The 27,297-nt window shown below is 32.6% G+C and overlaps 2 protein-coding genes across 4 annotated transcripts in view; one reads left to right on the top strand and one right to left on the bottom strand.

The window, feature by feature from the left end:
• LOC139505701 (centrosomal protein of 70 kDa-like) overlaps positions 1-14,713 on the bottom strand; it is a gene marked incomplete at its 3' end in the record, with an annotated part of 24,636 nt that extends 9,923 nt beyond the window's left edge. The window contains 9 exon segments of the mRNA XM_071295190.1: positions 5,708-5,776; positions 6,820-6,905; positions 7,828-8,001; positions 8,653-8,730; positions 8,732-8,750; positions 11,544-11,670; positions 11,945-12,044; positions 13,132-13,182; positions 14,650-14,713. Of these exon segments, the coding sequence (XP_071151291.1) occupies positions 5,708-5,776; positions 6,820-6,905; positions 7,828-8,001; positions 8,653-8,730; positions 8,732-8,750; positions 11,544-11,670; positions 11,945-12,044; positions 13,132-13,182; positions 14,650-14,685 (740 nt within the window).
• LOC139505702 (fas apoptotic inhibitory molecule 1-like) lies at positions 12,534-27,297 on the top strand. Of its 3 annotated transcripts, none has more exons than XM_071295193.1 (5): positions 12,534-12,555; positions 19,912-20,069; positions 20,635-20,857; positions 22,479-22,528; positions 23,851-27,297. In XM_071295193.1, exons 2-5 carry the CDS (start codon positions 19,950-19,952, stop codon positions 23,998-24,000), a joined length of 543 nt encoding a protein of 180 aa, XP_071151294.1. In that variant the 5' UTR covers positions 12,534-12,555; positions 19,912-19,949; the 3' UTR covers positions 24,001-27,297. The 3 variants fall into 3 exon arrangements, with proteins under 3 accessions (XP_071151294.1, XP_071151293.1, XP_071151292.1); XM_071295192.1 differs by lacking the exon at positions 12,534-12,555 and adding an exon at positions 14,833-14,894; XM_071295191.1 differs by lacking the exon at positions 12,534-12,555 and adding an exon at positions 14,859-14,967.

Below are 27,297 nucleotides of genomic sequence, written 5' to 3'. Positions count from 1 at the left end.
AAAAGAGTTCTCATTTCTCCAGAAACCTGCAGACAGTACCTCTTCTAGAGATGCACTGTTAAACAGAGCCCAGGATGTAGAGATACCCCTAACATCATGAGCTTTAACATTAAAACTATTTAAAAGTTCTGCCTTAGAAGAACCATAAGCTAAAGATATGCATTTGCATATCCAAGTAGAAATAGTTTTAACAGAAAGATCTGAGATTCCTTTTTTTAATAGGAATAAAGAGTCTTGAGTTAGAAACAGAACGTAAACTACACGTTCTTTCAGATAAATAGATAGGATTCTTACTGGACATAAAAGTACAGAAATAGAATCGCTAGGGAGTGCAGGAATCACAACTGGTTCTGCACCCTTATCTGGAATCTGATTCTTTGCCAAAAAAGCAGGATCCGTTAAAAGAGTAACAGAAGATTTATCCCTGTTAAATCGAAGGCAAGCATCAGAAATAGAGAAGGCATGGATTTCACTCCTTCTCCGTCCAGAAGCCAAAGCTAAAAGAAAACAGCATTTATAGGAAAGAAACCTTAAATCTATTGTTTCTGCTGGTTCAAAAGGAGGAAGTTTTAAAAAGGATAAAACTAGTCCAAGGTCCCACTTAGGAACTAAAGTTTTTTGTCTTGGTCTTTCAAGACTAAAACTACGAACCAAAAGAGAAATATGCTCATTGATTCCAAAATCTGGGGCCACCAGAAATATGAATAGTTCTTGAGATAGCTGATCTATATCCCTTAATAGTAGAGGGACATAATCCTTTGGATTCAAAAAGAAAAACTAGAAAGTCTGCTAATTGTTGTACAGTGACTTGGAAAGGATCAATTTCCCGCTCACTACACCAATCTGAGAAGATTGACCATTTTGCATCATAGACAATGCTAGTGGAGTCTCTGACAGACTTTGTGAGATGCTTGGTTGCTCCTTCAGAAAAACCTCTCTTTCTGAGGCTAACCCTGAGAGAAGCCAGGCGTGTAGATGAAGTTTTTCTGGATTTTGATAAAGAACCTTGCCCTTGATTTGAGACAGAAGGTCTGGTCTCAGAGGTAGAACCAGAGGACAAGCACATGATAGGCGCAGAAGGTCTGGGAAACCAAGACTGTTTTGGCCATGCTGGAGCAATAACTATGATCTTGCAATTTTCCCCTGCTATTTTCTGAAGTACTGGGGAGAGAAACCTGAAAGGAGGGAAGGCGTACCCGAACATTCCTTTCCAAGATAGGCTCATTGCGTCTACCGCAAAAGATTTTGGATCTGGAACCGGAGACACAAATGTTAGAAGTTTGTGATTGAGACTGGTCGCAAACAGATCTATCTGAGGTGACCCCCAATGAAGAGTCACAGCTTTGAAAACTACTTGAAGTAAGTTCCCACTCCGTGTTTACTGGAGCAAGGGATCTGGATAGAGTGTCGGCTAGAATATTGAGGTGCCCCGCAATATGTCTCACCACTAGATGAACCTGGAGTTGAAAACACAGAAGGAGAATGTCTCTGGCTATCTGATAAAGAGAAGGTGAATGAGTTCCTCCCTGATTCTTGAGATAAGCTACAACTGTTGTGTTGTCCGTGGCCAGAATGACAGACTGATTCTTTTAGAGACATTTGGAAATGATTCAGTGCAAACAGAACTGCTTTCATTTCCAATACATTGATATGCTCTTCCAAAAGATCTGGACTCCAGACTCCCGAGATTGTAAGCCCCTCCAGATATGCTCCCCAACCGAGGGTGGAGGCATCTGTGAATAATGTTAGACTGGGAACTTGAGGGGACAGACATAGGCCCCTCATTACATTTTCCCGTACTAACCACCATTGAAGGTGTGGAAATAAAGGCTGAGTGATTGGAATCAATGCTTCCCATTCTTGTGAAGCTGCAATCCATAACTTGTGCAGATAAAACTGAAGCGGACGAATGTGGAGTCGTCCCAATGGAATTACATCTGCCAGAGAGTTCAATAGACCCAGAAGTTGCAAGAATTGACGTGCTGTGACTGATTGAACCGTCAGGAATAAATGTATTTTCTGACATAGTTTTGTAAATTTCTCCTCTGGTGGGAGGACTAGGCCTACACTGGTTAGGAAATGTTCTCCCAGGAAAAACAAAGTCTTGAGACGGAATTATCTCTGACTTTTTCCAAGAGATAAGGAAGCCCTAGGGACAGAAAACAATTGATGACCAAGTCTGTCTGAACCCTCAATTTGATTGGGCAAAATTCCTTGAGAAGGGAATCGTCCAGATAGGAATGAATCTGAATAGACAGGGAATGTAGGTGAGCTATAGCTGCCTGCATGATTTTGGTAAAAGCCAAAGGGGCTGTAGACAGGCCAAAAGGGAGAGCCTTGAACTGGAAAACTTTGTTGTTCCAAACGAAGCGAAGGTATTTCCTGTAAGTTTTGGAAATGGGAATGTGGAAATACGCGTCTGAAAGATCCAGAGAAGTAGTCCACATTCCTGGAAGGATTGAAGCCCTGATGGATCTGTTTGTTTCCATTTTGAAGTGGGGAACAATAAGAAATTTGTTCAGAATAGATAGGTCTATGACTGGCCTCATTTCCTCCAGTCTTCTTTGGAACCAGAAAAAGACGGGAATAAAATCCCGGAGACAGAGTTAAGATCGACACCTCCTCTATTGCAGCTTTTTGTAACATAGTGTCCACTTCTACTGATAGAAGTTGACACTTGACTGGGTCTTGTGTATGAGACAACTTATTGGAACTGCAGATAGAGGAGGTGGGTTCTTGAACTGAAGTGTTAATCCCCCCTCGAATTATTGACAGCACATAACAGTCTGAGGTAATTTTCTTCCACTGATTTAGGAAAAAACTTAACCTCCCCCCTACTGGTATTGATTTTTGAGGAAACTTGTTGTAAATTTTTCCCCTGGGGAAGCTGTCAATAACGTACGAGGGGGCAAGAACCTAGGTACTAGACCCAGGTTTCTTGGAACCCCTTAAAACCACCAGAAGGCTTACCTGAGCTTTTTCCTGAGTTATTGGGTTTGTTCTGCGGTTTGCCGTAGTTATTCTTCCTTTTCTTAGCAGAAGAAGGAGGACCACCTGAAGCAGAAGTACTATTAGAACTAGATGTAGCATTAACCGACCTCTTGCCATTAGTAACTTGTACAACTAACTTTGACTGAAGGAGGGTTTTTGCTGAGTTCCTCTTGAACCCGCTGTAAGGGTAAACCAAACATCTTGTCAGAGAGTGGAGATTTCAGTAAAGAATCTTTCAAAGGCTCAGCGATAGAAATGTTTTCAAGAAACTCTGCTCTTTTAGATAGGGTGCAATTAGCAATAGAACCCATTAAAAGCAACTGAGATGAACCTAAAGCTTTATCCAGTTGAAGTAAGAAGGATCGTACTTCTGCTGGAACAACCGAATCTTCGCTGTTAAGCAAATGTCCGGTTGCAGCTAGAAAATGTTTCGGCTGTGCCAAGAACTTGAGAAGCACTACGAAGGAGATTCTCAGTCTTTGACCAAACAGGTTGAGTGAGACGAAGACCATCTACTGGCTTTTTTCCCAATAAAGATGACATAGATTTGTCACAAGTGGGAACAAGTCTACCCAGTGAAGAATCAAAGATATCAAAATCCTTGTACTTAACCTGATCAGAAAAGGATGACATTCCAAATCCTGAGATATTGTTATTAGCAACCTTTTCACTAGCAGAATTAGCGATACCTTCATTAATAAATTGTAAAGCAAAAGTCATATGGCCAGATTCAGGAAAAGAATTGTGAGAAGTCACAGTATCCTGAGAAATACCACAGGAAGCTTCAAAAGTTGAAGGTTTTCTTCGGCTTGGAAGGAGAGAGAAAAGGGATATGTGCTTCATCCCTCATCAAGGTATACACCTTATCCCTAAGATCCTTCAAGGAAGGAGGGATCCTCAGTCTCCTTGGTGGGAGGTTGTTGAGCTGACTTAGAAGAAGGCTCAGGGGCCGTCTTCGATACCTTGGGAGAAGAAGAACTTTCAACATCCTCATCAGTGAGGAAAGCCCTTTCATGACTCCCAGGGGAAACAGAAAGCTCGTACATCCTCCCTCTCATCACATTCTACAGACTTAGCTGGAGAAGGTTGATGAGAAGAAACTCTATTTTCCAGTAGAGTCATACGACTGGATAGAGTACTAAATTCAGCCTTGAAAGACTCACCAAAGTCTAAAAGTAACTTCTGTAAACCATCCAAAGGTGATGCATGATCAGAAACCCGGAGTACCATGAGAAGAACTAGAAGCTTGAGAGTCAGGTACGGTGGTAGAAGGAGCTACTGCAGAAGTCAAAGATACTGCTACGGGTAGAGCAGGAGCTAAAGGTGGTGCAGTAGCTACCCCAGAAGGGGGACCATAGAAATTGTCCCTATAAGGCCAAAAACCAGGTTGGTTTGGCATAAACCCACCATAAGGGTAAGACTGTGGCCAAGGTGGCTGAGACCATGAGGGTAAAGGTTGTGTGCCGTGTTGGGAAGCATATACCCACAATAGGATAATGGGGGTCTAGAACCTGGCAAGTTCAAGCCCATAGCTGTACCTGGGACAGAAACTAATAGTACCCGCTGAATTAACAGACCTAGATAAAGTATGAGTCACCGAAGTTGACGTAGGTACCCCCCCAAAATGCATGGCCGAACCTTGTGAAAGGGTCGGATAGGTAGCAATACCAGACCACCGTTGTCGAAACTCCGGTCAATGTACTGGTAGTTTGGGGGGGACTTAAAGGTAGTGACCCATCTAAGAGATAGTCCGAACCAGGAATACTTACATACGGACTATTCAAATTAAAGTCCATAATAAATTTTACTTTAGTCAAAAACACAAATAATTTTGTTTAGAAATTTAAACAAAACAAGGGAATATATTTCCAATAAAATACACAATATATATGAAAAGCAATTAAGCTATTCAAAAAACTAAACACTTCTCTGTTGAATCTGTAAAACTTGATGTGCACGTGTTGACCGATGTCGCAGATGGAAATTGAATGGAAGAATATGGGCAAACAGGGGTATATGTCCGGACCAGTGAGAGTACGTTTATTTTTAGTTGGGATTTTCCATCTGACCTATGACGCAATTGGGGTTACACTCAGAATTTATGATGGTAACGTATTTATAGCTATAAAACTATGTGTTACAAACACCATGATGATTCTGATCAGAAAACTGGATCTCAAAAGTGCTTTCTAATATATCAAAATAATAACATGAATACGATATTTACAAACATTACTACCAATGCCATCACTGTTGGGGAAAATGTACAACTTTTTGGGAGGAATTTTAAGCCATTTTTTTTGGTAATTGGGAATTTTCTCTAGGGGAAAAGGCCGAATTTCTGCTGTAATTTGAGGCAAACAATACCACTGTTCAATTTTTGTTAAAATTTCAGTTAAAAATTTATTTATTCAGTTTAGAAATTTAACAGGGTTGCATCAATTTGGCTCTTAACTTTTACTGAACTTGCACACTAAGCTGGTTATATAACCTTTATCTGGAATTATTTCTTGACATGATATATACAACTTACATCAAAGCAATATGATGAACTATTGTGCAACTAATATCAAACACGATATAATGGGTCAATTAAAAATTGAACAAAAAATAATAATTGTAACATACTAATTACTTTAACTTTAATTATCAAAATGTATAAAGAAAATCAATATGCTACAATATGTAAGAATATAAGCAAAGCTAAAAACCTTACTTATAAAAGTCTAGCTCTTTTTGCATACTACTAATCTGTTTTTCATAAGCATCAATTATATCTAGCAACCTGGAAAAAATAACAGCACACAAAAGTAACATAATGTTATTTCAGAAATAAAGCAGTATAGCTATTCAAAACATTTGAAATTGGCTTTAAAACCTGTAAAGAATATGGAGCTGAATAAAGCAAAGCTGATAAATCAATACACATAAACTCATAAATGAGTGTCTGGAGTCCTTTGTTTCTTGTATTCCTTAACTTTTTACATCATTTTGCGCCATTTTTTTTATTTTATTTGCCTATTATTCTCTATTCTAAAAATATTTTAACACCCAATTAATCTTTATTCTCTGTTTTGTTTGTCTGTTTTTCTCTGTTATTTATTTTTTGCCCTAGAATTTGCATTTCTTGGCTCACTTTTGAAGTTTTTTCAATTTGAAAATTCCATCCAGACCCTCATAAATACCACTATCTTCACTATTTTTTTTCACAATTCTGAGTTCATCAGATGCTAATAAGATAATCAAACATTAAGGTACTTCTGCTAAAATTATTTCAAACAAGACTTCTATAACATGTGCCTGTTAGCTGAAACATGTCAAATTCTGGGAACGTAATATTTATTTTTTTAACTTTACAATAGCTTTATAGGGAAAAAGACATCATAAATTGGGCAAAACTTTTAAAATTTGATAACAAATATGGGGATTTGTGTAGAAGTATGATCGCACTTTCAAAAATAAAATAAAAAGAACAAAATGTATCATTATTTGTTTTCATAGAATTCATTGTTTTCTTTTATATTTCATAATACTTCTCTTCTGGCTTATTCTAAAATCACAATATGATGGAGAGAAAAAAAACATGTAAAGAATGAGAAAATAACAGAAAAAATCTTATACTTTGAAAAATGGTATTTAAAATGTTTAATTTTGATGTAAATTTGAAATTCCAGTACCCCTTATTTTAGCAAACAATTAAATCAAAGAAGATTCTAAAATATTATCAATCTGTGATATCATAAAACTGATCTAGCTTAAATACTAATAGCAAAATTAACAATCCAGATACTAATCAACAGCATTTCAATAAAATCACTCTGTTCTTACTTTTCATCCATGGTATTGTGAGCTCTTGCAGTTCTCTTTTTAAATTCTTGGAAAATTTGATTCTGTCTTTCAGTACGTTTTTCTTCCTGAAAACAAGATTTATTATTGAGTTAAATAATTCCATGAATACAAAGATAAATTCAAGTTATACATCGAGTACCTGTTGTGTAATCTGTAACTTAGAATGCATCACTTGCTAGCATGCATATAAAGTTTGAAAAAGATATGATTTTATTCATTGGACAGGTATAATTTAAAAATATTAAAATTAAAAAATATTCACACAAATAAAATTGAGAATGGAAATGGGGAATGTGCCAAAGAGGACAACAACCCGACCATAGAAAAAAACAACAGCAGAAGGTCACCAACAGGTCTTCAATGTAGCGAGAAATTCCCGCACCTGGAGGCGTCCTTCAACTGGCCCCTAAACAAATATATACTAGTTCAGTGATAATGAACACCATACTAATTTCCAAATTGTACACAAGAAACTAAAATTAAAACAATACAAGACTAACAAAGGCCAGAGGCTCCTGACTTGGGACAGGCGCAAAAATGCGTCGGGGTTAAACATGTTTGTGAGATCTCAACCCTCCCCCTATACCTCTAGCCAATGTAGAAAAGTAAACGCATAACAATACGCACATTAAAATTCAGTTCAAGAGAATATATACTTTCTATCGACTGCAAACAAATGTTTTTGGAAGCACTTGTGCATTTTGATCATTTAGCTAAAATAAAATAAACAACTTTCAAATTTATTTTGTTACAATCACAACCATAACAAAACTATTTTTAAGATTTATTTTTGCTCAGTTATTTCCCATTGAACAGGTATTTTTTTTATTATTATTTGCTTTAAATTGTTAAATTCTAAATTACATATTTGATGAACTGTCTGATATAATTTTAAATAATTGTACCAAAACAAAAAGTTAGATACAACTTCTAGATTTTATACTGCAGATGACTTATTATGTCATTGTATATCAATTATGTTCTAACCTCACTGGCCATTTTGCCCAGTTTATGTTTTAATCTCTCAAGTTCTTTTTCCTGGTTGTCACATTTCTGTTGAAGAAATTTACATTTTTGATGCATTGATTTCTTGGTATTCTTCAATTTTTCTTCTTCCTCTTCAAAGATAGAAGACTTCATATCTTGGTCTTTTTCTAGTTCCTGTAAACAAACAAAATTGAACAAGATGTGTCCATAGTACAGGATGCCCCACTTGCACTATCATTTTCTATGTTCAGTGGACCGTGAAATGGGGACAAAAATCTAATTCAGCATTAAGATCATATCACAGCATAGGGAACATGTGTTGATTGGACTTAAACTTCATCAAAAACTACCTTGACCAAAAAACTTTAACCTGAAGTGGGACAAACAGACAGACAGATGAGCAGACTCACGGACCAGAAAACATATTGCCCCCTCTACTATCTTAGAAGGGGCATAAAAACATTAACTTCTGATATTTGCCATTTTTTTACACCAAAGTACATTTATATGTTTCCAAAATAAATATTGATTACTTGATTACTTTAGTACCAGATAGAATACATTACAGAAACAATGACTTTATCAGGTAACTTAAGCAATATTGATAATAGAGAAATTAAAATGATAGCAAATGTTTGTTTTCAAGTAAAGTGTCAATTCAATCTTTACTCAATAATCATCCCAACTAAGATACAAACACAACACCTTGATGTGTTGTTAAACAATTATCATCGCCATGATATTGCCTTTAGGTGCTGATGCAGAGTAAAGCGATCACCAAACAATCAATTAACAATTATCAAAATCAATCAAGCATGAACTTACCTCTACTCTATTTCTAGAACTTTCCAGTAAAACTTTTAATTCTTTCATACGACCATGGTATTTTTCCATCAAATCTGTTTTGCTTTGTCAAATCCTCCCTTAAAATAAAATTATATCATTTCTTATCCCAGTAAAGTTGCATTCAAAAGCTTAGGCCAAATAAAAATATATGTGTGGTTCCAGGTACATACTTTTAGAAAATAGGGTCGGTAGGTCGGCAATTTTTTTATTTTTTTTTTGGAATGTCAAAATTCGGAAAAAAATTGTGTGTTTACCGAAATTGTTTCATGCCCCAACCCGGAAGTCCGCCATTTTAACATGTGTTTGGTTGTAAAATAAACAGTCATGATACGTTTTTAGTTAATTTTGTTGCATTCTGTTATGAATTGTTGCATTTTAGCCATGACAGATACTTATGGAAATTCAGATGACAGAAATCTATGAATTTAATTATTTTAATTCACAGTCCTCAAAAAAATCGTCGTTTTTTTTTAACTAGGGTCGGTTGGGTTACTGGAACCACACATATATTTTTATTTGGCCTTACCACAATAGTAAAAAAATAAAAATCAATTAAGAAGCAATTTAAAAAAGCTACAAGTAAAAGATATACATGAAGATAGACTAATTGATTAATAGCCCTTTTCCCAGCAAAATAAATGAACACAAAATATTTTCTGCTTTCAAGTTCTTCAATGTCAATCACATAATTATCTCTTCTGATTTTTTTCTACACTTGATTTAATAAAAAATATATTTCCAACCTACACTGACAGTGTTCTTAAAGTAAACTATTTTCTACTGATCTGAGTTTGTTATTTCCCCTTGATAGTAATAATTACAAGAGTGCACACGCTGAAATGTCTCGCCTTCTATACTAATCATTGATATTATGTTGATAGTCCTAAGTATAAAGCTTTATAACAACTGTCTCATTAACTTAACATTAACCAAAATAACTAAACAAAGACCAATGAACCATGAAAATGAGGTCAAGGTCAGATGAACCATGCCAGGCAGACATGTACAGCTAACAATGCTTCTATACAACATATATAGTTGACCTATTACTTATAGTTTAAGAAAAATTGACCAAAACACAAAAAATTAACACTGTGCAATGAACCGTGAAAATGAGGTCATGGTCAAAAGAAACCTGCCCTACTGACATAAAGATCATAAAATATTTCCATACACCAAATATAGTTGACCTATGGCATATAGTATTAGATAAATAGACCAAAACTCAAAAACTTAACTTTGACCACTGAACCATGAAAATGAGGTCAAGGTCACATGACATCTGCCCGCTAGACATGTACACCTTACAATCATTCCATACAACAAATATAGTAGACCTATTGCATATAGTATGAAAAAAACAGACCAAAACACAAAAATTTAACTATAACCACTGAACCATGAAAATGAGGTCAAGGTCACATGACATCTGCCCGCTAGACATGTACACCTTACAATCATTCCATACAACAAATACAGTAGACCTATTGCATATAGTATGAAAAAAACAGACCAAAACACAAAATTTAACTATAACCACTGAACCATGAAAATGAGGTCAAGGTCAGATGACACCTGCCAGTTGGACATGTACACCTTACAGTCCTTCCATACACCGAATATACAAGCCCTATTGCTTATAGTATCTGAGATACGGACTTGACCACCAAAACTTACCTTGTTTACTGATCCATGAAATGAGGTCGAGGTCAAGTGAAAACTGTCTGACAGACACGAGGACCTTGCAAGGTATGCACATATCAAATATAGTTATCCTATTACTTATAATAAGAGAGAATTCAACATTACAAAAAATCTGAACTTTTTTTCCAAGTGGTCACTGAACCATGAAATGAGGTAAAGGACATTGGACATGTGACTGACGGAAACTTCGTAACATGAGGCATCTATATACAAAGTATGAAGCATCCAGGTCTTCCACCTTCTAAAATATAAAGCTTTTAAGAAGTTAGCTAACACCGCCGCCGTAGCCGCCGCCGGATCACTATCCCTATGTCGAGCTTTCTGCAACAAAAGTTGCAGGCTCGACAATAAAACTGAATTTCGACACCACTTTTTGCAAAGTAAAACACAATTTTAGAGAAAGGAAAACTATCTTGTGGAAAAGAAGATTTTTTTTATGGTACAATCATACTTGATTTGTCTATAAGATATAATGAGTTATAATGGTAGATATCATGTGTGTTCTTCAGTATGTTTTTTGTCCTTTGGTCGGGTTGTTATCTCTTTGACACATTCCCCATTTCCATTCTCAATTTTATCTTCAGTGATCAATGTTTTGACATATATTTATACTAGATTGGGTTTAAAATCAAATCTTGTAGTGAGATATTATGAGTGTTTTATAGTAATAAATTCTTTAACAACAATCTTACTTGATTTGGCTAGATATAATAAGATCTTGTAGGAGGTATAATATTTGTTATACAGTTACAAGTATATTTAATGACACAATAATACTTGATTTGGTTAGATATATTGAATTATGGTTGTAGATATTATTATCTGTATTTCCACAGCAACTCTTATAAATAATAATATGTGCTAGTGCTGTAGATTCATTTATTTTCATGGGTACCAATTTTTGTGGATTAAGGAAAACTTGCATTCCCATGGATATATGATTTCATGGTTTTCAAAAAGTCCGCTTATCATAATATACAGAAAATATTCAATTCGTTGAACATTTAAAATTTCGGTTTCATTAAACCCATGAAATCCACGAAAAATTGTTATCCAACAAATAATAATGAATCCACAGTATTATCTTTATATTATATAATATTAAAATATTTATCTAAATATTAGTATTTATAAAGCAATAATTATTAGTTATGACTCAATCATACTTGATTTGGTTATTAGATAAGATGAGATCTTGTAGGAGATTCTGCCTGTGATCACAGTCTACCATTAATGAGATGAAGTTTTCCCTCACTGTCTGGCTCATAGGTAAGTCCATACATATTGTTCTGCCTATAAAATGATTATAACATAATACAAACATGTACACAGTTGGGAAGAATACTCGGAAAGTTAATCACAGTATGAGTTAATTATTTTGCTGAAGAAAGGACACAACACTTATTTAATTTATGAATCAATGTTAAATCAAGATGAAATAATAAAAATTATCTCATTGCAATTTAGGAGGTGATTGTCTCTCTTTGATGAGATTGTAGCTGAGAAACAAAACCATAAAAAGTCTATAAAAACCTGTATTAATAATAAACAAAGAATCTCATTTTACCTGATAACAATGTAACATCAGAGGGATGGAGAATTTTAACTATAGGTAGTCCATGCTTTTTTAACTCTTTATTGATATCTTGCCATTCTTCTACTTCAACCTGGAAGAAAAAACAATGTATGATCATATTTATAAACTGTTTTGCATAATTTGGTTTTCAATGAACTAAAATTAACCTTATTAATATTATTTTTGAAGAAGATATATTATTAATCAGTTTTGATGGACCTTGAATTTAAATGAGAAAAAGGGGGATATGAAGGATCTGTACTATAAATAAATATATTGTTTTTAAAAAGAATGTGTTTGTACAATGGCACATCTTTGACCCACATTTGTGCATATGAATCTTTAGAGTGTAAAATAAAGTCATAAAATCTTCTTTTTTATATAATAACACATTAATGGATAGCTTTAATGCATTACTAATCACAATTATCAAAGCGGCCTTTTACTGAATTACACATCAGAATGGCCAAATTATAGTCAAATCTTTGTCTATTACAGCTGTTGTTATCATACAGTAACCATTTAAATGTCATTGCTAGTAAGACAGGACTTAAACCAAGAAACTTTGAACAAAATCTCCCTCAACATGAGGACCAAAAAAGGTAAATACACATTACGATAAACATTATGAGAACTTACATTTAATGTATAAGATTTTTTGGTGCAAAGAACTGGGTTTTTCTTAAGCCAAAAACTGTGTCATAGATCAAATATTCATTCACTGAGTGTATGTTCAATTGTTTGTGTTAAAATGTCTTTTGATTGAGTTATGCCATTTCAATTGATATTTCATAGTGTCTTTCTATGTTGTGATGTTACACTATTGTAGATAACAATAGGTAAGGATGTCATTTTTTTTGAGGGGGGGGGGGGGGGGGGTGGGGGGAATGGGGCCCTTTAACGCTTGCAATTCAGTGAGCCAAGGCCAAGGCTCCCTGTTGAAGACTGTACTTGACCTATAATGGTTAACTTTGACAAATTGTGACTTTGAAGGAGAGTTGAGTCATGAGCGCTCATACCCCATCTCTTATATCTATAAAACCAAAATCATTATGATCAGGTTATTACAATCATGAATAATGAGCTTTTGTACATTTGCACCAGAAACACCCTGGCAGTATTAAATACATATTATTTTTTTCTAAGATATATCAAAATTAATACAGAGGCAAATTTACCCGATAATTTGATGAAATCCTCATGTCATCATTTTCATAATCAACGTCACCCTGAAAAATAATAAAGAATAACAGTTTTAATCACACACACAAATACCAAATAAGTTTTCAACTTTACAATATATAAAGATTAAATTTTGACAATAAAAGAGGTTTCTGATTAATCTATCAGATCTTTTGACCTGATATCTGATTTTTAGGCTGACAAATCAAAAGCAGCATGACCTAACAGTATAAAAGCTGCTAATAGTTTTATTGTTGGACATGATATTAGGAGTATTGTCTTCTTAGTTGATGATGGCAATCATTTTGTTAGACACATGTATACAAAAACTGCTGCATTTTGATGCAAGGTTATCAAGACATAGCTACCAGAACTTAAACCTCCTCTTCAAACCCCTGGACATTTTCTCAAAACGTTTGTAATATTTGTACAGGAAACCAATTGTCCACTTTCGAGTTCTTTAATTTGCATTTCCATTAAAAAACTTTGGTTTTAGTGAACATCATTCTAAATGAATTTCATGCGTTTTGGAGCATCATCACTTCCGTCCCATGTTAAGCGAGTGGGTGATTAAGTACCTATATTATTTCTACTTTATCCTGCATAATGACATTCACTAAACCCTTGATGAACTTTTATAAAAGTTCAGGAATACAGGCCCATGATTCCCTTTATCAGGTAAATGACATCATAAAGGCATGCATATATAATTGAAACTTTTTTGGTGAAGAACATAACTTGAAACCTTGATGATGATGGAAACTAGCTTGAGAATTTCAAAACAACAAATAAATTAAAAGCTGTATTGTAAGTTGTATGAGCTTCATGCGACCGACCTTACATGTATCAACATATTCATAATTTGAATGTGTTTTCCCAATTCATGTAATGATAATAGCATAGATAAACATTTCAAAATGAATGTAAACAGTCACTTTTACATACAGTATGTGCGTGCATTAATGCCACCTTTAATCATGAAAAAATGTACTAAAAATCATTTCAATATCAAATACCTGCAAGAATGACTGAATGAAGTCAAAACAACTTTTATTTATTGACTAACAGAAGGACTGCACAAATGACAAAGTGTGTTTTCATTAGTAATTGACCACCTACTGCAAAGTATACTACAGTAGCATTGTAAGTTACATTAAAATTATAATTCTGTTGTTTTTTAGCATGTAAAAATGTGATGCAAATATGATATATTTACTCTGTGAGGCATAATAGTCGATCAACGTTCAGGTACTTCTGAATAAAGAAACTTTTTTTTTCTAAAATAATTGCATAGCTGTCTAATAAGTGTTATCGAAGTTACGGATAGGAAACATGTCCAAGCAAGTGCCTGAAGTGGGCCAAGAAATTCAAATTTTAGCGGGCACTGACATCAGATTATTTGTAAGCTTATCAGAATATATTACAATATCCATCTTTCTTAGATAAAACATGTTCAAAATCAGCATTTTATAGCTATATAAAAATTGATTTGTACAATAATTTCAATCAAATACCAATTTTTCAAAATATCTGTTTCCAAAAGCCGCCATTGTTGTTTACATATGCGACACTGTTTTGTTTACAAAAAGTTCTCAATAATTTAAGGAAAAAATTCCAATAAAAAAAAATATTTTCGAAAATAAAATTAACAGGTTAAATTTTTCATACCATATTTTAAAAGTATAAACAGTGGGAAAATATTTATTACTGGATCGAAATTCACTGCGGCTCTACGAAGTAACAAGTGCCCGGATTTTGTGTAAGTGTTGCCAGGCAGACCGTTTCATTCTTCTTCGCTAAAATCTGTGTTTGATACCTTTATATGCTTTAAGGTAAAGTGAACTTTTAAACCTGCTAAACAGTACAACAATATTTTAATTATATGCAAAATGTAACCAGCTGGTAACGTTTTTAGATCCTCCTTCCTTGTTGACAGGTTGTCCACACAGTCATAGGCAAATGTTTCTGAATTTTGTAACATATACATGTGTACTATCTATACCTTAATATAACACAAAGTACCAAATTACGCTCAATCACATTTCAGTTCTGCGGCTGCAGTGTTCTCCTCTCGGGCCGGCATATCCTACCGTAGTCCAAATAATTATGACGTCACAATACACCTTATCGCTATTTGTCCGCCATTGCTGGAAATCACACAGGTTCCCCGTAAAATTTTGACGTCATAAAACAAAATATCTGACGCCACAATGGAAATGTGATTGTTGTTGACGTCAAAAGTTCAAGCGGCCGGGTCAGCCGGGATTAGCGATAAGGTGTATTATTTGGACTAATCCTACCGTACTCCGTAGTCTGTAAATTGTAATCGGTCTTCATGTCAGTTTGTTAGGACTTTGTTAATGTACCTTTTACATGAAAAATTTCTGCATTGACATCACTATGCTATTACCAGTGTACAAAATTAGTGCAAAATGTCTTTAGTCTTTAGTGAGTGTCAACTTGACACTATCATCTCTCTGTATTTAGATCACTCTGGTAATTTTATGTCACTATTGTATAAAACTCATTAGTACGCTTGTATTTGTGATGTGGCACTGCAGAGAAAAATAAATAAATAAATAATTTAATAAATAAAAAAATAAATAAATCAATAAATAAATAATTAACCCTTATAAAACCTTAACTATTTATTTTGTGGCCTTCCAGTATAATTTTCACAATACAGTAGATAATGGTCAACTGTTTCTTTTTGTCCACAGCTGCATTTGTCGTTCGAAGTGCTGGGCATATCATTGATTTGTACGAGTTTAAATTACAATATCCTGTTCTTAAACTAGTTGTTATCTGATACATTTCTGTTAACGGTTTGTCTTTTGGAAGTGTATTTTTTACATTTTGATGAAAGGAATAATATCTTCTTCCATTATCACTGTTGTCCAATCGGTTTTGCCGGTTTAACATTACACAGTCTTTTGCTCCTTTTTGTATATCTTGTTTTGTGACTATTGGAATGCTTTCTATTTTTTTCTGCCTCCTGTGTTGCTTTTGTAGCTAGTTGGTCTGCTACATTGTACATGTAGTTCATTACCTTATATTTCAGCGTGTCCAAGGGTCAATTCAATTGAAACAATGATTCCTTCAGATTTAAGTGCCAAACTACCGATTTTAATATCATGAATAGTTTTGCTGTAATTAACCGATTTTCAATTTAAAGTTAGAATTCCAATTGCTGATTAACTGTCTGAGAAAATTTTGATGGATTCTGTGTTTTTTCTGTTGTTTGGAATTATAAGAAAATCTACATGTATTACCAGCTTGCTACAAAAAATGTAGCTACTAATTCCAATAATTAAATAGATCCTCTATTAGAAACTGGCTGTGTTAACTTCACATGTTCTGTGCTGTTTGGTATTAAAATAGCTTCCCCAGCCCTGCATGGACCTTGGTTTCCTCTGCAGGAGCCATCAGTGAAAGCTATTGTTGTATTTTTTTTTAGTTGATGTATTTTTTCCAAAATAATAGTCTTTCCCTGAAAAGCTTGTTCCTCTGATCTAGACTTTGAACTTCTGAGATTTTTCCAATACTCTGGTGGTGATTTTGAGGCTGCTAACCCTCGGAATTCAAATTCAGACTATAAGGCCGTTAGTTTTCTCAGGTTCATTTATATTTTTCCAATCATCAAAAATTTGTTTAATAGGGATAGTGATTTTATATGATTTTATTTTTGCAATTTGTTTTATACGGTTTCTTTTGAGGTCCAGTGGAAGAATTCCTGCTACTACTTCTAAGGTTTCTATACTAGCTGTTGTTGTGGTTCGTTTTTTATGCCTCACACACGATAGTAGAGGGGGCATGTTGTTTTCTGGTTTGTGCGTCTGTCCATCCGTCCGTCTGTCCCGCTTCAGGTTTAAGTTTTTGGTCAAGGTAGTTTTTGATGAAGCTGAAGTCCAATCAACTTGAAACTTAGTACACATGTTCCTTATGATATGATCTTTCTAATTCTAAAGCCAAATTAGACTTTTGACCCCAATTTCACGGTCAATTGAACATGGAAAATGATAGTGAGAGTGGGGCATCCGTGTACTATGGACACATTCTTGTTTCTACTCTTCTAAATAAAAATAAAACATTTCTAAAGTACTATATGTTTTCATAGTTATTCTAAAGTATTGTACAAAAATGCAAATTTTCAAATGGCCATTCCAATTCTGACTTCCGAATGGCTAATGATAATCAAAATTACACCATTTAAGCAATTATTGATTGACTCTGGACAGTCTATCCCTTACCTGCATTGGCCTTATCAGATTGTGGAATTGCATAGATCATCATCGAATAGATATAAATATTTTTCTTGGATACTTTTTTGAGTGTTTCAGGATTAGAATTATAAGAGAAAACATCTGAATACAAATGCAAAACATTTTTATGCATGACTTTCCTTAATGCTTATAATAATAATACTTGTTTTATCATAGATCTACATTAAAATGGTAACGTCATATATTTTCCTATATTTTCTACATTAAAATGGTCTTCAAAACGATGTATCCAATGCCTATTTTTGTTGCTGGAATCTTTGAAGCAGACCATCCAAGTTAGTCAAACATTAAAAAAAATCATCACAGTGAAAGGGCGATTTTGATATCACAGTGATTGATAATATAAATTCTACAGAAAAAAAATTACCAGGCCATCCCCTTCCCTGACCACATATTACGACCCTCTACACTTTGTCTATAACTTAATTGAACTCGTAAATTTAAAGTCAGAAGTAGGGAGACTAATCTTGAGTACATTTTGTAGGTACATTGTACATGTACATATATTTCAATACTAAAAAAGAATTATAATTGGTTGATATCTTTCTTACATTTGGGGAGTGCTTCTACTTCTTTTGGGGATTGTACACAGTAGCAGTGAATACAATCCATGACCACACCTTGTAGGTGAAGACAAAATATGTCTGAGTGAATTTAACAAAGTACACAATGCTTTTAATAAGTTCATTACGTTGAAGTCTTACTGTCTAGTATGATTTCATCATCAAACAACTGGAAACGTTGCAAGTTGAGTGATTGTACAATAAATTAGATGAAATGACCGATTTTATTTGATTTATTTTATTTGGTGATCATTAATGATTATAAACTGGATGACCTTTAACAAAGAATTGTGACATCCGTTGTGGACGGTTGATAAGCTGGTTCATAAACTTGATCACCAATACAAGACTTACAAAATATTGCTGAATCTATTGGTTGACTCCCTACAGGGGTTATTGCCCTAATACATGTACATGTAGAGGAATATTTTTGACTTCTTTTAGATTTTTGCCTTTAGTCTTATCTCAAAAACTATGATGAATTGGTAGAAATTGTAAATGATTACAATTTTTGCCTTTTACATATGCATTATCTCAGGAAACTAATAAATGATCAACAAAACATAATTCACAAAATTGATAATATGAACAAAACCAATTGATGACACCTTAATGGAGATTTTTGACTTTTATTATGTTTTTTGTCTAGAATTTCCAAACCTACACATGTATATATAAAAGATAGAAACTGTAAACATTATAAATGATCAGCAATACATAAGTTATAAATTTGATAGAAGCCTCTTGTTTATAAATATATATAGGACTTTCACAAAACTAAAATTTGCATAAGGTTAGGTTGATTATACCTTAAGGTAAGAACAAATTCTGTAAAATTATGGCTGAGTGTGTGTAGAAGTACTGACTTCTGTTTGGGCAACTGTTAACAAACTTTTTTGCGTTAAGTCAGTTTTAGTTGACATGTATGATTTATCTGATCTGGTCTGATGTTTTTGCAATGACTTCATGCATATTTTTTTCTACTTGTGAAAGTCATTTGTTTAAGCATCAGTTGATTCAATTCTGGCTGGATTATATTATTATCAACACTATCAATGGTCTTTGACAATTTCTATCATTATAGACATGAAAAATTATTGCTAAGTGTGTTGGACGCCTGTCAGACTTCTGGATTCTATTGTGAGAGACTGAAAACTAGGTGTTATTAGATGAGTGATAATAACAAATCTAAACATGAGAACAGGTGTTTTCACAACTACAATTTATTCTATACAAGTACCCGGTATTTACCAGTAAGATTATTCACACTATTTAATAAATTCTGTCAGTTTCCGTATTTACTCATGTGTTTTCACTGTTTGTATTCGATTCTTGAACTTTATTGTCAATATATAGTACCATAAGTAAGTATATTATATGTTCTGTAGAATTTTAATATATATATCTTAAGTGATTATTTTATCATGTTTATGCAAAGCCATTCTTTAACAAAAGTGAGAATTATAATGTGTCAGCATGATAAAACAAATATATGGTTGTACAAACAACTTTAATGTATATGGTACTTTTTGAATTAAAATCTTTTAACAAGTTTTTTTTAATGTTAAAGCTGTTGGTAATTGTAAAATCTTGTATAAAATGATATGTCTAAATGATATTTAATGCATAAATGTAAGAGAAAAAGATATTTTGCTACAAGATGATCATGTCTTGAACAAATATAACATGACAAAGATGATAACACGGGGAAACTATTTTTTGGGATAGGACATTTGCTCATATACATGTACATCGTATGTATCTTTATTTTGTTTTTATATGGAAAATTACCAATACATGTAAGGTCAAGTTACTTGAAGTATATTATAGATATAATGATTCATATAATCTTTTCTGATTGAAAAAATTCTCTCAAATTTTGAATTCTGAAAAATGTATAATAAAACTTTGCTTTATTTTTTATTTAAAGGTTTCCTCTAGAAATAGACATAGCAGACAACAATAACAATGGCAGCATCAGGTGACCTTGTAGCAGCATGGGATGTTCCTTTGCCAGATGGAGTACATAAAGTAGAGTTTGAACATGGAACTACATCAGGGAAAAGGGTCATAACAGTTGATGGAAAGGTAATCTCACAAAAGAAGGGGGAAAAAAAGGAAAAGAATATAAATAACTTTGGGAAAATGATATCTAACTAAGCAATACTGGGTACTTGAAACAGAAAGATGGAGCAGAACGAGTGAAGCAACTTGTTGATGCGAAATTATTCTGGTGCAATATTTTGAAGGGGAGAAAATTGACCTGATGAATTGTTTTATTCATCATGTAACAATTAATTACTTGTTAAGACAAATTTTCCCTTATGAAACTTTACACAAAGATATAAATATGAGCTTCATATATGATAAAATAATATAAATGCATCAACTTTTTACAATTATCACTTGTTTCATATTACTTTATTATTTAAGGTTTGGTATGTGCTCTTCTAAAAATCTGATGGTCAAGTCTTTTACAGATTATTTTTTTATTGTTTGTTCTTCTGTTGTGCTGTAACACCAATGTCTCAGATTACGTGAAGGATTGAGCACTCATCAATATGTTTAACCAAGCCACATTCTTTATATGCCAGTGTCTCAAGTCAGGAGCTTGTAATTCATAATTAATCATATGTATATTGTTTATTTTCAGGAAATTTATAGAGAAGACTGGATGTTCAAACTTGTTGGAAAAGAACACTTTCAAGTAGGAAATGCCAAATGTGTAATAAGTATAGACGCTGTTAGTGGATTTGCCTATGAATATCTGTTAGAAGTGAATGGAAAGCCACTGAAGAAGTTTAAAGAAAATCAGTCAAAGATACAGAGAGCCTGGTGTTTAAAGATTGCTGGTCATAATTTTAGAGTTTGCTTAGGTTTGTTCTGATAAACAATCATTTTTTACAGAATTTAATATTTTTTTCTATTGTTATCAATGTTTACAAATTTGATAATCAAAATATTATTCTCAATTTTTATGCATCGTGTGTTAAGTGCTCAAATGACAATTTCGTAATTTTTGTTTAAGTCTAAAATGTAAACATAAAAATTGCTGAATTTTCCATTTCCATTATTTTGCCCCATTTATGGGCATTATGTTTTCTGGTCTGTTCATCTATTCGTTTGTCTGCCCTGCTTCAGGTTAAAGTTTTTGGTCAAGGTAGTTTTTGATGAAGTTCAAGTCCAATCAACTTGAAACTTAGAACACATGTTCCTTATGATGATCTTTCTAATTTTAATGCCAAATTAGAAATTTTCCCCTATTTTCACTGCCCATTGAACATAGAAAATGATAGTGCAGATGGGGCATCCATGTACTGGGGACCCATTCTTGTTCAACTTTAGTTTGCCTCATACGAATGTTATGAAACTTATACACAATGCTTATCACCACAAAACACAGATTAAGTATGAATGTGGGGGATGTTACTTTTACCATTAAGTTATGCCTCTTTATAAATGTAAAAAATTCTAAATCTGTCGATTTTGTTCTCTAACTTAAGTTAACCACAACCAATAAAATTGAGGATGGAAATGGGGGAATATGTCAAGGAGACAACAACCCGACCAAAGAGCAGATAACAACAGAAGTTCAGCAATGGGTCTTCAACGCAGCAAAAAACATTATAAGACTTATTCACTATGCTTATTTCTATAAAACACATACAAGTATCAAGTTGGAATTTGGGTGGCGTCACTTGTACCGTTCTCTTGCAGTGATATTGTCGTCTTTTTTCAAAACTACCTCTACCGTTTTTTATTGGGAAAAATGCATATTTTTTAATGAAATTGGGAAATTTGTGTATTTTATTCTAAACACATTTTCGATTTTTTGCTGACGTTTGCTGTCTTTTTTGTACTGTTTTTTCATGTATATTTCGGTTGTCAGACATTTTAAACCTGAAAGGTACTTTTCGGAGAGGGGAAAGAAACAGAAGTCATGATGGTACTTAATGCATTGAAACCCACATGTGTTACAAACACCATGATGATTCTGATCAGAAAACCAGATCTCAAAAGTGCTTTCTAATATCAAAATATTAACACGAACATTACTACCAATACCATCACTGTTTGGGGAAAATGTAAAACTTTTTGGGAGGAATTTTCTCTAGGGGAAAAAGCCGAATTTCGGCTGTAATTTGTGGCAAACAATATCACTGTCTTGTTATGTCCTTATATAACGTTATATGCAAGCTGGGACATTATTTGTGTCCCCACAGACACACTTTCCATTTATTTTATAGTTAAAAGAAATAGTACTTGCTTTTTTTTTTTTAATTCAAATGCTTTGATTTTTCTTGATGTGTACAAAACTTATTTATCATTATATCTTCATGAATCAGCAGAAAATTCAGTGAGTAAATGAATAACAAATAAAAAAAAAGAGTAACCATGCTTTTAAAGTGTCTAATTAAGTTGGGAAAAATAGTATGCATTGTACTTGTTTCTGATAATGAACATGATTTTATTATTTGTATGAAATATATTTTTCAGAGAAAAATACCCTATATGTTTATGTGAATGGTGATAAAGTAGACACTTTTGTAAGTTTATATATTTGCTTTAATTAAAGACATAACTTTTGGTAAATGATAATATAATCATTGAATTCTTAACATATAATTCAATTTAAAATATGAAATATACACATTTGCTTGAAGCATAAGACATTGATGAATGTTGATAAATTTGTAGTTGTATATGACACTATATTTCTTCTTTTATTTAGGAAGTTTTTATACAATTGCAAAAAATAAAAATGGTAATATGTCGTCAGTGTCAGGGTTGTCCAAAGACGGATGGTTTCCGGATAATAACTTTAGTATAAGTCTATAGAAATCAATAAAATTTTAACACAAGGGTTTATAACCACTTAAGGAAGGTTTGGATTGATTTTTGGGGTTATAGTCCTAACAGTTTAGGAATTATGGGCAACAGCATAATGTATTAAACAAAAGCAAAAAATTGAGCCTATTACCAATTCTAAGTTCTTTGACTACAGTTGTTCTGTGTCCGAAACCTATTATGTGTCAAATATTTAATTACAATCCAAATTCAAACCTGTACAGGGGCTGCTGTGGCTCCCAAAAAGTTGGAGCCAGGAAAATCGCCGGCTACTATATTTTGTCACCAGTTTTGAAAACTTGGAGCAAGCTTTAGAACCAGCTAGAGTCTTTATTTCTTTTACAAAAATTTAAACTATGATTTTTTATGCACTCAGCCTACACTTTATATCATTTAGCATGTAATACTAAGTAAGTTATTGCATAGGGTTTATATACATATGTACAACAAAACAACATTTTTTTTTTGTGTCAGTATTTCATATGTAGAAGAATATAATAAGCTTATGGTCTGTATATGCTACAGAATAGAGAAAATGTCTTAAAATTAAAATATAAAGAATAGGAAAAAATGGGTAATTGAATGAAGAAAACAAAATAAGAGGCTAGCCTACTGGTAGCTCTGATATAAAGATTCACAACTCAGCTTGACAGTGATTAGGTTTAACATCTGAGCACTTTTCATGTATGTCAGACACCCACTTCCTGTTTTCTAATAGTTTGAAATATGAATGGGGTATGCTGAACACAACAATGTTTGCTATCTTGGTATTCTTGAATTCAAGAAACATTGTTTAGAAAAAAATGATTGGGGCTTTTAGTTGTCAGAAAATGAAATTTAGTAGCACTTATTTATTTCCAAGAGGAGCAATGCAAAATTGTTTTACTCCTTACTGAGATGAGTCTGATAATTGATTTTTTTTTTAATTTTTGGCTATATTTAATTAGAAGATGATAAATGAAGATGAGACACATCTATTAAAAGTTAAAAATGATCAGAATGTTTTGTTTTGTTTTTACAGGGAGAGTTTACAGATGAGGGAGCAGAGACTCATTTTGAAATAGGTGCTCATTCAGCTGTCATCAAGGGCTATACAACAGGAAAACGTAAAGATGGTGTTCAACATAAACTCTTTGTAGACGAAATTGAAATTCCAGAGGCAAAAGAATAATAATCTGATATAATAGCCTATTAAAACTTATAAAGATCTCAATTATAAAAACAATGTATAGCCCCCAATAATATGTTGAACTTCTATATATGACTGATTTAAAAGGGACCATCACAATCTAGGGAAAGGGGTGTTTATATGAAGTTCATATAGAGATCTACAGTCAAAATTTTACTGAACAATGTCTCTTATTGAACAAATAGTATTATTGCTAACTCTAGTCTTAAAATCTAGATACAATTTATACAGGGTTTAAAATGGGTAGGAAATTATATATTTTTTCTGACTCATGGATACATATGATAATCCATGCCTGAAATGATAATTTGAATTTGTGTAATGTCAATATTTGACATGGCTTTTTAAATATTTGATAAGAAAAAGAAAACTAAAATTCAGTTCTATGTTTGCTATCAATTTTTTTTTTATATTTAGTGTAGCTTATATATAGGGGAGATACCTTTTGTTATAATGTGAATGTGAATTCTGTGATATTGTGTGAATGTTCTAAATGTTTACAAATGTGTTTATAATTATCACTTTTCTATTTGTTTCTGTGTCAAAATGTTTTATAATTAAAATTTGTATGTCCTACTCTTTCATGAGAAAATGATTATCTAAACCATTCCATGAAACAACAAAAACATTCTCAGTTCATGAATTTTTCCATGAAACAAAAAACACATTCCAAGTTGATGTTTCTTTGCAAAAAAAAACAAAAACATTCCGGATTGATATAACTTTTCCATGAATTTAACAACAAAAATATTCCCAATTGATATAACAATTCCATGAAACAACAAAATATAACGGTATTGTATTTTAAGCTCCGACTGCATCAATTGGTGATTTGATGGTCACAAATTAAGTATAATGGTGATGCGTTAGCGGAGCCAGTAAACAGGTATTTTTGTGATGTTATCGAATCTAAATGAACGTTACAAATAATGTTGTATTTGAATGCATACAAAATGCAGATGTACTTTAAATGTTATATCAATTTAATTGTTATATTTTTATATATTTTAATTATATTTGTACAGGTTACAACAAAAATATTTGTAATACATGTATACAACCTATTTTTTCTCATCTTACTTGATAATAATTATATAATAGTGTGTTTCCCCCATCACTGAATAAATATGTCCGTATTTTTATTCAAATATAAAATGTGGTGAAACAAATAATGTATGTAAATGGATATCATATTCATATAAATGTCATTTTACAACTCAGGGTTTTATTTTTTTTATAAACTGACCATTTAAAGGAATCAACCATCAACACGTATACTTTGTATAAGAAATAAAATAAGGAGATGTGCGAATGAGACAACTTTCCACCAGAGTTCAAATGAAGTAGATAAAAGCAATATTTAGGTCATCATTCGGTCAATTTAATGATCTGTTTTAACTAAAAATATCATGAATATTAAAATGATTGCTTATAGTGAATTGTGCAATTAAGAAGATATTTGATAGAACTTGCTAAAATTTAATAGCCAAAAAAAACAATTAATAGGGTTATGATAACTAAAAATGAAGGAAATCATCTTTAAATGTTATTTCTTTTGAATTATTATGTTTACAATCCTATCAACTTTTGTCTCTTTGTTGTGATGTCATTTAGGATTTTTAGAATGACATTGCTCCAAATGTCATTTTTTCATGTATGACACATAACTTAGTTAAGTTTTTTCTCCATTTTTTTAAACATTACCCGTCTGTGTCCTACAGATACCATGCATAATCACATTTGTCATCCATTCTTATGTTTATTCAGTTTGGGTTATTTTGGGAGAAAAATGTGAAAAAGATCCGGATATTGTGTCCGTCATTGGACAGAATTTTAATTCAGACTAGACTCCCAGTTTACGTTTCTATGTATACTTTGAACATATTTACATATGGTACTATGCATAAAGTGGATTTGCTATCTGCTATCATTTTCAAGTATACTTTCAACGGCGGTCACAGAGTTTATTAAATAGAGAGGGGTCTATATAATATATCAATGACCGCTGTGGATCAATTAGTAAACTGAGAGTTGAATGATAGTAAAAATGCAAATACACTTTATCTATAGTAGAAAGTAAATGAATGTTCATAATATACAGATAAATGCTATCATTATTTAAATTAACAGAAAACGAAAAAAAAGGAATTTTTTTTGGGGAAAAGTAGGAACCGGGCTAGAAAAACAATTGTCCTGTTCCAAAGTACCTATGACCTTTTTATACCTTTTCTGAAATTATCTAGTCATAAAATCTTTTCCAAAAATCATCTTGTCCCTAAGTATATAAGGTCGAGAGGGCCTATACAACATATCAGTGACCACTGTGGATTGATTAGTAAGCTGAGATTGATAGTCAAAAGCAAACACACTTTATTTAGAGCAATGAATGTTCATAACATACTAAATGTATGTTCATATTGAAATTAATAGAAAACAAAAAAATGGGAATGTTGAAAAAAAAGGAGGAGGGGTTGAAAAACAATTGTTTCCAAAAGAACTTCTGTTGGGCAGAACAAATTTACGTTGACAATACAACACTTTACATACTTTCATCCACTCTCTGAATGCCCACAATTTTGCGGGTGTGTTCTAGTGCTTATTTATTTGTTAATATATATATATATATATATTATTTTGTCTTGATCAACTGGTGTTTCTCATTGTATTTGTTTCTATAGTTATTCATTACTTTGAATGGAAATGGGTTTATTTTTTGCCATGTATCTGTCGCAATTGTTATTATTTTGCCTTCCGTAGTAATTTCTTCTTTAAAGATGTGTGATAGTAATAGCAGCTACATACAAATCTCTATTAAACAGTATAAATTTGTTTATTTTTTGCAAGAAGTAGATATGAAATATATTATATCCTGAAGCTTAACAATTTGTTCATAGATGAATGCAGTATTTTGAAATTTCGATTTTGAAATATCAAGAACAATTTGAATGAGATTGTTCTTCTATTAAATGTATAGTGGCATCTGTGAACATTCATTTTTAGCCATGTACATGTTTCAGCATATATACTATAACTGTTTACACAAAATAAAAAAAAATTCTAAATAACTTATCATAATGAAGTATTTGAATGAATGCTTTGCTTCCTACATCAGCTATAAACTGTTTACATTAATCAGAGCTGGCCTCTATTATATATCCAAAACAACTGTATGTCCAACTTTTATGGATTTTAATTACATTGTTATACATTCTGCATTCCATATTTGTAAATTTGTTGTTATTGTTTGATAAAAAATACATAATATATATATATGCTTTA

The sequence above is a fragment of the Mytilus edulis genome, unplaced genomic scaffold, assembly GCF_963676685.1.
Source record: "Mytilus edulis unplaced genomic scaffold, xbMytEdul2.2 SCAFFOLD_438, whole genome shotgun sequence".
NCBI lineage: Eukaryota > Metazoa > Mollusca > Bivalvia > Mytilida > Mytilidae > Mytilus > Mytilus edulis.
This window is presented reverse-complemented; position numbering and strand designations above follow the sequence as displayed.